A 13,955-nucleotide genomic window follows, 5' to 3' on the forward strand; every position below is an offset into this window, starting at 1 on the left:
CACATTTTATTTTTCATTTTACTCTTACATAGTGAAGGAAAAAACCTGAAATTTAATTTTAGGTCTCTGCATTCACTACTTTAAATTAATTCTCATTTAAAATGAGAAAAACTGGCCTATAGAAAAACTCTAATACTTGACTAAATCATGGACATTGGTCTTGACTCATAGCATAGCCACCAATATTTTGCACTGACTAATGGGGCTATAAATCATTTCAACCTCTTAAAACATTTCCCATTATGTTAAGCAAACTCAAGAGAACTGATGGATTCAAAGTAAGTATTCTCTGATTTGCTTTCAACACCAATTTCCTGGAAAATGAACCTGAAACTAACAACACTTGAAACCTCAGAAATGGTGGTTTCAATGAAATGACTCATCCAGCTTTTTGCTCTCACAGAGATTTAGACCTGTTCCTACTACCCTTTTATGATGTTGCCACAATTTGGAAACAACCCAGAACCTTGCCTTAGATCTGAACTTTTCAAAGAAACATTGCTTAATATTTTCAAAAACCTTTCCTCACCCAAAATGATAAGTTAAATAAAAATTTTAAAAAAGTTCTTTTTGAAAAGTTGCTCCTTTCCAGTTCTTGGTTTCCCTGAAGTCTGGCAACATCAAAAAGTATGCCTGGAAAAACCAAATGAAGTCCTGCCTGGTATTATCGATTATATTTCAAGCCTCTTTTGAAGTACCCCAAATCTCAACAATGGCTACCTAATGAGGTTCAATGTATATTTAGGACGAGGTCACTCAGTCAGTGACCTCAAATTTAAAGATGGTGGAACCCTCAAGTGATAGTTTACTATGAAGTAGGTTAAGTCATGTAGTTTTGGACACGTCCACAGAAAGGTGAGTTTCACAATCCCAGAAGATCCCATCTAGTATAACATGACCTCAAGATCAGTTTTAGAAGGGGACCACGGTGTTCTCTGGCAAATTGCTTAATTACCTTCCTTTGCTAAGCCACACATGCATCTATTTTTGATTTGGGGATAACATAATGCTTTTATAGCACCAGTGTTAGCCTTGGATGACAGGAGTAATTCTAAAGGCCTACCATTTGTTATGGCAGAATTTGATTATAAGGTCTCCTGACTCATGGAATATTATAATGAGATCGATCATCCTAGATTTTGTAATTGAATAGTCAATTTTTTCATAAATGAAATTTTCAAAATTGGTACTAAAGGATTGCAATTAATGTAATCAGTTCTCTGAAAATCTCATTAATGAAAAATTCTAGTTTTGCTCTGGAATTATACTTGAAAGTATTATTTGTACTATTTTGCAGAGCACTCAATGTCCTCTACCATACCAGATGGTCTGTCCTGCTGGGGTGTTGTCTCCCAAATTACTTTGGCATAAACTGCTCCATATTTATTTTTATTTATTCTCTTTAAGTTTATTTTGTAGGGGAAACTAGGTGGCTCAGTAGATAGAACAGTAGGTCTGGATAGGAGGACCTGGATTCAAATTTGGCCATAGACATTTTATTTCTCTGTAATTCTGGGCAAGTCATATAATTCCATTTGCTTAGACCTTGCCCTTTTGTCTTAAGAGTTATTTCTAAGACACAAAAGTAAGGGTTTAAAAATATTTTATAGATACTTAGATATGTCCTTTTTGTTTTCTCTGTTAGGATGTGAGGTTTTTTTTTTTTTGCTATTAGGGATGGCTTTATTCATTGATTCATATTAGCACAGTGCCTGGCACATGGCAGACACTTAACAGTTGGCTTACTGACTGGCTCTCAAATTATAGTTAACTTTGGTTAAAATGTTCTGATACACTTCCTAGAGTCAATTTTCTGATATTTTCAGTGAATCCACATAGATTTACCTCCCATGAAGGTCTAGGGCAGCTCTACAAAGCAGAGAGATGAAGGCACTGTTACTGTTACAACTACCACCAATCCTTTCAGTCTTGAAAAACTGGTGAACTTCTCAAGCTTGCATATCATCTGTTTGCCACTGCAGCTTGACTTCAGAAGGAAAACTATCTTCATGATAGGAATGATCTCCCCACAAGAACACAGAAACAATAAAAGTCTAAACGTCTTAAACATTTGGGAAAGGAGAAGGTGGAGAAACCCTCATTCAGAACTTGGTTGCACTGGTCTTTCCCTTTCTTCAGGAATGTAAGCTAAATGTCATAGAAAGTTAAAAAGGAAGTCATCTCATTTGAAAAACAGTTAGCTTGGTATATAGTAGGACTACACTAACCTTGAGCTTATAAACCCAGACTTCTGGGTGTATCACTTATTTATTTGATGATTAGGTTATACATCTTTGCAAATGACCCAGAGAATAAGTATAAAATAAGATGATTAATTATGATAATATATCAGAAAATAATATCAATTAGCAATTTTAAATTATTATTTTTAAAGACTCTTTATATGTTGCCTTCTAGGGAAAAGAACATTAAAAACAAAACAAAACAAAATTTACCAAAGTTAGTACAAAGTCACAAACCCCTTACTTCCTCATTAAGTCTTAGAATAATTCTAGTTAAAAAGCCCCCTAATTTTTGCTTAGAGGTGTTGGGCTATAGCCTGGCCACTTTTGTTACTTGGGTTGGAATCATAATTAAGGTAGTTTGGGAAATCACACCTTTTTTTCCTATCCTAATATTTACTAATCCAAAAACTCCACTGTAGACTGACTTTTCCTATACAAACCAATTAAACACACAAACTCTCTCTCTCTCTCTCTCTCTCTCTCTCTCTCTCTCTCTCTCTCTCTCTCTCTCTCTCTCTGTTACTAATTTATTTTAGTTATATAACAAATGAAACTGGTTATTTCAGTGGTTTCAATTGTCATATATTACTTTATTCCTAGCCAATTTTATCCTCATAACTCTTGTTACATATATGTGGCCATCGTAATAACTGAATACCATCCAGACCCTCTGCCAAACCTGTAGCCTTAATATTTTTGGCTTGTGAAATAATTTCTATACTTTACATGTCAATCAATTTTAATTATACAAAGCAAGATGTTATTAAGAAAAAATAGATATGAGTTGATTTTAAAAACTGATTCTTTGTGAGCTTGTAACTCAAAAACAGCTCTAATTTAAAAAATAAGATTCATGATCTAATATCATATGTGTTTTCTGAAAATCAGAACCCAATCCCAAAACATTAAAAGCTTGCTTTAAAACATGGATCATTTTTTTGATGTTTCATAGGATTTAGATTCATAACAGACCTTAATGACCATCTATGATCCACCCATTTCATAGAGAAGAAAACTAAGGCTTAGAAATGAGCAATAATTTGCCAACCAATATACCCAGTTAGTGAGGAGAGGTCAGGAGTTAAGTCATAGTCTTTTTTTTTCTTTATAAATCCAATGTTCTTTCCAGTTATCTCTCCAAGGGAAATTCTATGAGAAGTGAGATAACCTCATTTCCCTCTTTACTTCTTTCTCTAATAAGCTGCAACAGCAAAAGAACATTTCACTGAAAGGGTATTAAGTTAAAGCAGGTTTAGTTGTATTTTAATTGAATTGGTTTTAATATTCAGGATTGGGTTTTCTCCAGAAAGTAGAGGCAAGGTAACCAGTAGAATTCCAAAGGGTGACTGTCCCCCACAATCCCAAATTGTGAAAAGATCTCTGTCTAGGTAATACATTTCTGATAGGAATGGGGAAGTCAGAGCCTGTTAAAACTGAATTTTTATGCTCTTAGGAGGGTTCTCAGCAGCTCAATGCCTACATCAGTCAATTTAGAGGCTTGCCTAGTCATTTATAGATGAACCTATTTTATTTTTAAAATATTTTTTGTTTTCAGTATAGACAGCAAGAAAGCTTACATAGTATTATACTCATACTTCACTGACTTAGTTGAATTGGATGCTTCTGATTCCAAGAACTATGGTCTGGAAGGTGCCCTGTTGGGGCCTGGAACCCAGTTTATGGCTCTGAGTTTGTCATTTTCAGTCCTAGCCAACATTTTCTCAAGACTGCATATATCTCTCTCATTTCTGACATTATATAATTGACTTACAAACACATGAAGCCAGTTGTTCTTGCTGGCAGAAGAAGCTATTATTAAAGGAATCATTATTATTCTAGTTCCTTGTTGGCAGACTTTTTTCTTTCTTTGTTCATCACCTATCCTGACTTCTGATTTTATTTTGGTCAAATGAACATTTACCCAGTATAAAATTTTAATTCCAAATTACTTGAAGGAAGTATATTAATACCCTTTTAAAGATAAAGCAAGTAAAAACAAAACTGAAAAAGTTAAGGCAAAACATAAGCAAGTCTATCTACCAATATCTTAGAGAGCTGTACCATATGAATTGGAGTCTGGATGCCCTTTACCTGAGGACTGTGTCCCCAAATACCCCAGGTGTGCTTACCTTCCTCCAATGTTCCAGTCTGTTCAGAGGCTGGTGATGGAGGTGGAGAGGGAGGCAGATTAGCAGACTCTTCAACTGCTAGAGATGGAACAATAGAGAAATGGGATTGAGCAATTCATTTCCAATAAGCCTTTACCTTTGCATATCATATAATTTTAATGAGGGATTTCTAGTCAATTCAAGGAAAGTTACAACAGTACACCACAATTAATTTTAATCAGAGATATTATCCTAGACATACTTTCATGAACTTCAAAAAAAAGCAAAGCACAGATTTTTTTCTAGAAAGTGTATAACAAAAAATGAGCAAATATCTCTTAATAATCATGAATTTATTCAGTCAGCTTTCTTTATGCCTGTTAGATTGGCAAAATATTTTACTACTTGTTCTTATATATTACATCCAAACCTGTACTTTATAACTCCTGACACTGGATTTGATCTGAAAAGGAAATATGAAGCGCTCTGACACTCCTTTTTGACAGTAATTTTAAAAATTATGCATGATAAAAATTTTTGTGAAAAATTAAAAAATTATGAAAACATGGGAGAGCTTTAAACCACTTAAATAACAATACAGAATGCTGATAATATATGCCAACATTCTAAAACAACCAGGGGAGGATAAAAATCACAAGCACCCTTGGAGGAAAGAAGAATAAGTTAATAAAAATGTCTGCCTATCATTTGACCATGCCACTGTAGATAATTATGAATTATGCTGGAAGGTGCTAAGGATTTTATTTAATTCAGTAAAATAACAGTATTTTTCTTCCCTCTTTAAATTCTTCTCTTTTTTATGGTACTGAGAATTGGTATAATAGCTTTGAAGAGAAAATATTATTTTTCAAGAATAGCAGTAGAACCCATCTATTTATAATATATTATGAATTTCAACTTCATAGATTGAACTCAACCCTGAATGATGAAAATATTTACATAATCTTTTATTCTTATTGAATTACATATGTTTTTTCTTAAATTTATCAGATACCAAAGAAATAACATGGATAAAGTATGTGCTTATCAATAAATCTTAATGTAATACACACAAACACACATATATGTATGTACTCAATAAATTCTAGGGATTTTAATACCATTGCCCCATCTAAGGACGATGTAACATTTTACATACATTAAATTAAATTTACTGGAGTATGTTAGCTTTTTTCTGCCATAAAATTGATAGTAAAGAATTGAAGTTGTGCAGATAAAATCACTAACCCCTAAATAATCTAAATGATTGGCTGAAAGAGGAAATCTAGACATATGATGTAACATGTGACTTTAGTGGGGATGTGCAGACACGCCAGTTGGCTTACTATATGTGCTTTGTGTTCTATACAAATCTGATTCACTTTGTGATAGTTTTTTATGTCTTCAGGACTCTCCAGTCCTAGAAATCAATCCTTTCCAACCTCCAACCCTTGCAATTGCCCAAAGCACCTTTGATCCAAGTAATAGATAATCATATTTTAAATTATTTTTTATGAAGATAAATGAAGAATAGTATTCGTGAAAATGGTTGACTCCTGAAAACTAAAACAAATATGCAACTTACAGTTAAGACTAGTGTTCTGAGTATCCTTATGTACTTTTAAAGTATGAGACTGATATCAGAGGGAGAGTTTGTTTGTTCCAAATAGTTTTGACATGTCTTTAGTGTGTAATCTTCTAAGAGAATGTAGTGTAAAGATAATGAGTGTAAAGAACCATAAACAGGGGATTAAATACTAGAATTAGGCACTAGAATGAAATATTTTAGCTGCTGGAGATTAATTCTATGTATGGGTTAGACTAGATGGCTAATAAGGACTATTCCAACTCTCAAATATTGTGATTCTGCTATTTGTGATCTGGCTCCACTTCTTCCTAGATGTGTGATCCTAGGAAATCTGCTTTATCTTTCTAATCTACAATTTTATCAACTGTGAAATGGGGATAATAATATATTACCTATTCTTCAATGCTACTATATGGAGAACACTTTGAAAAGTACTATAAAATATGAAATTTCATCATTGATATCAGAACTACATTTTCAGTAATTCTCCTAGGCAATGATGACAAGCTAAGGTGATGGTCTCTTTAATTCAATTCAGCAAATATTAATTGAAGACCTACTGTCTGGAGAAAAAAAATATTAGTTGCAACAGGATACTAAAAAGTTAGATGAAACAAACTTCTTACCTTTATTCAGCTTATAGTCTAGTATGGGCATAAGGTACAAACAGAATACTATAATCCAAACCCATAAAGTACAAGACAAAAGTGTTGGATAAAGTCTGGGAGAGTAGTCTTTTCCAAGCTGCATAGAAGAGGTAACACTAGAAGTGGACTTTATAGATTGGGAAGCTACTCCAGGAAAAGGTAAAAGACTGTGTAAGTAGGAAACAAAAGAGCAGTCTAGTTTGACTTGCATATAGGGGAGAGATAAGGCTGAAGTTCCCAGTGGGTAGAGGGCCTTGAATAACATATAAGTTTAAATTATATTTCACAGACAGTAAGAAGCCACTGAAGATTTTGCTGAATGTTTCAGTAAAGGAGTGATATAATTAGATCTCTGCACCAGGAAGATCAGACTGGTAGTTCTCTGAAGCACAGATTAGAAAGAGAGGAGATCATAGACTTCTATTTCTTAGTTGCCCTGTTTAAAATACCAAGCCCTGTTAGGATGCTGTTTAATTAGTGCAAGGTGTGCATAATAAGGACTTATATTGGATCATAGCATAGCAAAAAAATGAATAGAAATATAGAGGAAAAGAAAGAGGAGAGAGATTAGGGAAATTATAATAAGCTGAGAAAAAAGGGAAAGTAATTTCTTTGTGCTTGAAGCTATGCATAGCTCTTTACTGATGGAACTATAGTTTTCTCTAATTGACTTAGTTCTAAGGGGATGAAAGAATTAAGAGAATGAATTAGGATAGGAACTCAAAATCTGTCTCCCCCAAATTGGACTCAGGATATTTAAAACTTCCTGCTTATAAAAGATGAACTAAAGCCCAACATGTCACAACAACCTTAGGCACCCTTAACAAAGTAGAATTGATACAGGTTGAGGACAAGATAGAGACAGGAAGTATAGATAACCCTGGGAAGCTCCTGGATTTACCTATAGGGAGTCCTGTAGGTTGGTCTTTAGGCTGGGCTTCTTTCTCTTGTTCACCTTTCAGGACTGCAACAGCTTCCGCAGTTACTACTTGGACTATCCTTGCAGATACTTCCTCTGTAATAAACAGTGGCAGAAGGAAAAGCAGAAAGGAAAAAAAATCATTTTTATCAATGCATTGAAAAATAGGTGAAGAAAGGGGAAAATCACCAAAAGATGATAAGCTTTCCTAAATCTGCTTTCTCCAACCTCAAAAACTATAAAAAAGATCATTTAAAAGAACAAAAAGGATTCTAAAAAATCATTAATACTCCAATTGGCACATAAGAAAGAGAGAAGGAAAGTTAAGGTAGGCAAGTGTAAAATGATGTAAGTAATATCAAGGACTTATTGATTTTTTTTACTTAAATTTAATTTAATTTAATTCAACAAGCAATTATTGGTTGTCCACTATGTATAAAAAATACTGTGAAAGGAGACTGAAGGGATGACAAAGACCCCAATCCTGACCCTAACATTACTGAGTATACACCTCAAGAAAGGAAATAAAAATACACACATACAAATAACTATAATAGTAAATAAAATTTGGTAAACACATCATCACTTTTTATCTTCTATTTACAAGGACGAATCAGAGTTAAAGTCTCCAAATATTCCTTTCTCAGACAGATGGGATAAAGGTAGGTATTTTCAGTTTATGTTCTTCTGACACAGTTTTTTAGCCTTGAAGAACTCAGGCTTACCCTTATACAACAGGTAGAAGACTTGAGTGAGGAGTTCTTGAAGGGAAGGAACCTAAGAATGAAAAGCTTTACAGGAACTTCCTAAGCCTGTGTTCTTTTTGAAGAGATATTAAGCCTTTTTGAACCTACCCTTACCCTTATTCCACAAGAGAAGGACTTAAGTGAAGAGTTTTTGAAGAAAAAGTACTATAGAATGAAAAGTAAACCCATAGAAAGCCTGGCTAGAAAAACCATCCTAGAAAGAAAAGAGTATGTATAGCACGAGTTCCTCATATGTGTAAAGTGCTTTCTTTACAATAATATTTTGAGGTAGTTGGCGTTATTGTCATTACCTCTACTTTGTAGATCAGGAAACTGAGGACCAAAGACAGTGGCTTGCAGAAGTAAAAGAGATAGTAAGTAAAAGACTTGGGACTTGATCCCAGATCTTTTGATGATAGTTTCCACAAGCTTTTCTACTATGCTGCTTTATCATAACTTTATTGTGAAGTGGGCTAATGTTGCCTTTTAAATGGAGAATTAAGCAGAGGAATTAAAAAAAGCATCCTTAAATTCTGATTCCTAATTTAATACTTTTTGAAATGAGATCATACTTCCTCACATACTGCACAAGTAAACCTATGCACCTAAGAAGAAGAAAACTTCAGGACCACTTAAAGTTCACAATTGAATGCACTGGTATAAACATAGCATATATTCATGTTGTTTATTCATATATATTTGCTGTAGCAGATTTTAAGAAGCTGAATTGATGACTTTTTCCTATTTGCCTGATGTTACTTCAATTTAAACAGTTCTTTAGAGCCATAATTGATGATAGATATTATATAATATGGATAGAAAACCTTTAGGATACTGGACACAGAAAAGTATATTTAAACTAAGTTGAGTTAGGATTTTTAATCTACTATTTTATATTCTGCCTATATATATTTACTGGGTATTAATACAATTAATATAAAGATTATTCAAACCCATTAAGTATATATTATATATCAAAGTTAAGGCTTCGAGGAAAAGGTAAGGTCCAAGTTTGACAAACATTTATTAAGAGCTCACTATTTGCTAGACACTGTGTTTGGTGCAAGGGACATAAAGATTAAACTGTCTCTACCCAAAAGAGCTTATATGCTATTAGAGGAAACAATATGTGCATATAACCCTAAGTACAAAATATATGCAAAGTAATTTCTGGGAGAAAGACACAAGCAACTGGGATGGAAGTGGGTAAGTGAGTTGGGTTTCTTGTAAGAAGTAACATTGGAGGTGACCTCTGAAGGAAGAAAATGTTGCTGTTGGGCAGAGTTTAGGAAAGAGTACATTCAATGCATGGGTGAAAGGCTGAGAAAAACCAAGAATGTGGGAATTTAAGTAGATGGACACAAGAAACAGCAAACAAACCAGCTGTATTAGATAGCAGAGTGTGCTATCATCAAAAATGATCCTGGCGAGGTAGGCTGGAACCAAATTGTGAGTCTTTGAAAGCCTATCATAGGAGTTTGGATTTTTACAAAGGCAAGAGTCTTTGGAGCTTCTTGAGCAAGGTAGTGCTTTAGGAATAGCACATTGGGAGCTGTGTGAACGATGACTTGGGGAGGGAGAGACCAAAGAGTTGTATGACAATTTGGAGTCTATTGAAATAGTCAAAGTAGGAGGTGATGAGAGCACAGACTAGCATGGTGGTTTGGGGAATAGCAATTGGGACACGGATACAAGATATATTATGTGGAATTTACAAGATTGCATATGAGACATTAAGGAGAGGGAAGAGTTAAGGATGATTCCAACATAATATAAGTGAAGTAATTAGATTCTGTGGTTAATGTTCCCTCATAGGCAACTGGATATGAAGGTGCAGGAAAATGGGGCTAGAGACCATCTAATCTGTTTTCCCCCATATTTAATGAAGCTTTCAATTGTTTATAGCCATAGTTATTTTTCCAATATACCAAATCCTACCGAATCCTCCCTTGCCACAATGAAAAACAGTTAAGCAAAACTAATAGGCAAAGTGATTATATTTAACAAAATAAACGTTCCATACCCATTATTCCCCACTTTTTCCCTCAAAGGATGAATATCCTATCTTTCATCATCTGCCCTTTATTTCTTTTAAGGGATATGCTGTTTTTTAAATCACTGTTTGATAAAATAAATGGCACCTAGTCTCTTAATGTAAAAGCTATAGACCCTTAAAGATTGGGGTCTAGTGCTATACATAAAATTAGAAATAACTGGGTTCTAGTTCCTCTCAGCCTCAGCTTTCTCATCTGTAAATGAGGATAGTAATAACACCTACCTCATAGGATTGTGAAGTCAAATAAGATTAGTTCTTTGCAAATCTTAAAGCTGTTATCAATAAATGTATATGAATCTAAATCTAGAGCTTAAAGCATGAGTCTGACTTCTACCTTAAATATTCTACTAATTAATTAATTAATGAACACAACATAATGATTTCACATGATTTAATTTAATTCACCAAATACTTATTAAATGCGTACTATATGCAAAGCACTGCTAGAGATGGAAGAAGTTGACCAAACTCTATTTCCATGTAGTGTCTATCTAAGCATGCTTTAAAAGTGGTGAATGGGAAAAATGTCATTGACAAAGATCATAAGATCTTGTAAGGTCCTATAGATGAATCTAGTCCAGCCCCTCAATTTTGTAGTTGAGAAAATGGATCCAAAAAGGTGACATGATTTATTGGTAAGGTGAGGCTGCAAAATAGCAGAACACAGACCTGGAGTCATAGAAATAATGTACAGGTGCACATATTTGGAGAAGCTCAGTTAAAAAAAAATAAAATCTAATAAGTTTTAGGTAAAGTTGAAGACCTTCTCCTAGATTCATTACTGAAAGTTTACATGCAAAAGCAAAAGACTATCATTTACGGAGAAGGTGCCAATATGCATCAGTAAAGGGAGTGTTCCTGTTAGAAATCTTCAGGATCAACAAAATTACAGGTCTAATCTCATCACATTCACTAGTGGGAGTAGAGCCATTGATTTGGACTTTTAAATGCCTGTAGTGCATTTTTTAAAACCCTTACCTTCCTTCTTGGAATCAATACTCTATTGGTTCCAAGGCAGAAGAATGGTAAGGGCTAGACAAGGGGAGTTAAGTGACTTGCCCAGAGTAACACAGCTGGGAAGTGTCTGAGGCCATATTTGAACCTAGCACCTCCCATCTCTAGACCTGTCTCTCAATCCACTGAACCACCCAGCTACCCCTGTAGTGAATTTTTTGAGTTATAAAAGCAAATATAATCAGAAGTATTCCTAAAATGTCAATCTGAAATAGCTGGCAAATATTGATGCTTCCTAACCTATGCTTACAGGTAGCTTGCCCCAAAGTGAAATTAAATTTGATCTAGATAACTTGAAAATATCAACATCTTTCAAGAATGCCACCCTTAGGAGATATGGGAGTGAGATGTGGAGGAGGAGAGGGAAACTATAATAGGGGCATAAGGAAATCTGCCCGCCCTCTTTCCCCACTTACCATTTCAATGATTGGCTGGTCTGACAATAATTCAGGGAACTCTTATCCCTCCCCATCCTCTTCAACTGTACAAAGAGAGCTGGTATTTCTCATCATATTATCAGTAGTCATTTTGTATGATTTCTCCCTGGAGAAATTGCTGACACTTCTTTCCTTTAGTAATTGCCCAAGCAAATGCAAAAGTGAAATCAGCCTACTGGTTGAATGAAAGCTAGGACAGAAATAAGTATAAGTAGTCCCTGGAGAAGGTAACGGCAAATCACTCTAGTATCTGCCAAGAAAACCCCCCTTGACAAGCAGCGGTGCAATGTGAACCACCGAGTCACGAAGAGTCAGACATGACAGAACAACTGAACAACATCAGTCTCTTCCTAGGAGCAACATAATCTGCCTGAGAAAATGTGAGAGAACTTATGATAGAATGCTTATGAACCTGGGGCAAATTACTTGTTCCCAAGCAACAAGTTCTGTCTCCAGAAATTACCCTTTATTTGAGACAGGAGCATACTTGTTTCAGTCTTCTACCACCGTGGCCAGGGACCTTGGGATCACTTCATCATCATCTAGCAGTTATTCCTATCCATGGAGTCAGAGTGGAATCTCAGTCAGCTTCCTCTCTCTATGGGGAAGTTGTGCACATATTCGATTCTTATTGGGAGGTGCAATCCTTAGTCACTGAGAGGGTAGACCCATTGGTGTTTTGAATATATCACATTTATTTTATACTTGTATTTTGAGAGAGGGCAGCTAGGCAGCAATGTGGATAGAGTGCCCAGCCTGAAGTCAGGAGGACCTCAGTTTAAATCCAGCCTCAGACACTTAATAGTTGTGTGATCTTGTGCAAAGTGATTGAATCTGTTTGCCTCAGTTTTCCCATCAGTAAAATGAGCTGGAGAAGGATAAAGGCAAACCACTCCAGTAGCTTTGCTGAGAAAAACCCAAATGGGATCAGGAAGAGTCAAACTTGACTAAACATGAACAATAATGAAATTTGGGAGAATTGCCCAAGGATACTCATTTTAACTACATCAAGGGTATGTGTTATATAAAATAGCATTAAATAAAGTATATAATATTTTGAATACTGATCTTTAAAGGACATATTCTTGCAGATAATATCTCAAAATAAGAACTCCAGGGACTATTATTACAGATCCTGGCCCCTTTACAGTTTAACAAATGGTTTTTAGGAGTTATAGTTCAACTATTCATCACCTCTCGGCCAGTCTGGTGATACGTCTCTTGAAAATGACTGATTAGACAAATATGTGGAATAGTAAATAGAGTGCTGGGCCTGAGGCCACCTTTGATGTTTAGAAGCTGTGTAGCCACGGACAAGTCATTCACTCTCTGGGTGCTTTAGTAAACTTCCTAAGACTTATATAATAAGGCACAGATGGAGGAATTTCCCCACCAAATCACACAGATGTTTTTGTGTATTCACAGAAGATTTGCCATGCTTTGGGCCTGTGATACTTTAATCATCAAATAGGCTGTTAAGAACTAAGTTTCATCTTGTACTTATAAAGTTTCTTTGGGCAAGTGGGATGGGAAAAGTGCATAATATTGAATAGGAAGTAGCAGAAAGTTGCAGAATATATAATTTTAATCAGAGTAAATTTAAAAAAATTCACAGATTTATTTTAGGGAATTTTAGCAAGTAAAGTTGATTTTCGAGTTTCCCCTGAATAGATATTTTTGTTACCGAGAAGGCTCAGTCACTGTAGCAAAAACAGTGACTTCACTGCAAAAAGAAAAGACAGCCTCATCGTAACAGAGTCTATAAATAGGGGAGCTACTGTGGAAACAACATCTTTAGACAATGGCTACAGGGTCTTGGGCTTTTAGTTAAGGTTCAGTTAAAGTTCAGGAAAGAGTAATGACAAGTATATAGAACAAACAGAACAAATCCAGAGGAAGATATTCATAAAACCAGAACTCTGGAAATCGGATAATTTTAAGTTCTGTTTGCTTGTTTTAATTATGGGCTTTTGTTTTCCACCTGCCAAATTTAGTCTCTAGTCAATTCTCCTCTTTTCTGGCTTTTAGGACTTCCCCCACCTCTTCTGTCCTGAATAAACAATAGAAGGGAGTCACCAGAAAAGAGAAACCAAGAATTAAATGCAGGGGGGTAGGGACTTATGTCTTATCTAAATTGTGTATATCCTTCATGGACTAGCACAGTATTCTGCACCCAATTGGCACTTGTAGAGTG

At 35.0% G+C, this 13,955-nt stretch overlaps 1 protein-coding gene across 50 annotated transcripts in view; it reads right to left on the reverse strand.

The window, feature by feature from the left end:
- The window catches only part of MAP2 (microtubule associated protein 2), a 352,353-nt gene that overhangs the window by 53,858 nt on the left and 284,540 nt on the right, over positions 1–13,955 (reverse strand). For 29 of the 50 annotated variants that reach the window (XM_007501818.3, XM_056808314.1, XM_056808312.1 and 26 more), the window contains 2 exons: positions 7,491–7,604; positions 4,376–4,453 (listed from right to left, as the gene is read on the reverse strand). In XM_007501818.3, the coding sequence (XP_007501880.2) occupies positions 4,376–4,453; positions 7,491–7,604 (192 nt within the window). The remainder of the gene's footprint in view (positions 1–4,375; positions 4,454–7,490; positions 7,605–13,955) is intronic. The other 21 variants (XM_056808320.1, XM_056808318.1, XM_056808342.1 and 18 more) reach the window with 1 other exon arrangement.

Source organism: Monodelphis domestica, chromosome 8, assembly GCF_027887165.1.
Source record: "Monodelphis domestica isolate mMonDom1 chromosome 8, mMonDom1.pri, whole genome shotgun sequence".
In the NCBI taxonomy this organism is placed as follows: Eukaryota; Metazoa; Chordata; class Mammalia; order Didelphimorphia; family Didelphidae; genus Monodelphis; species Monodelphis domestica.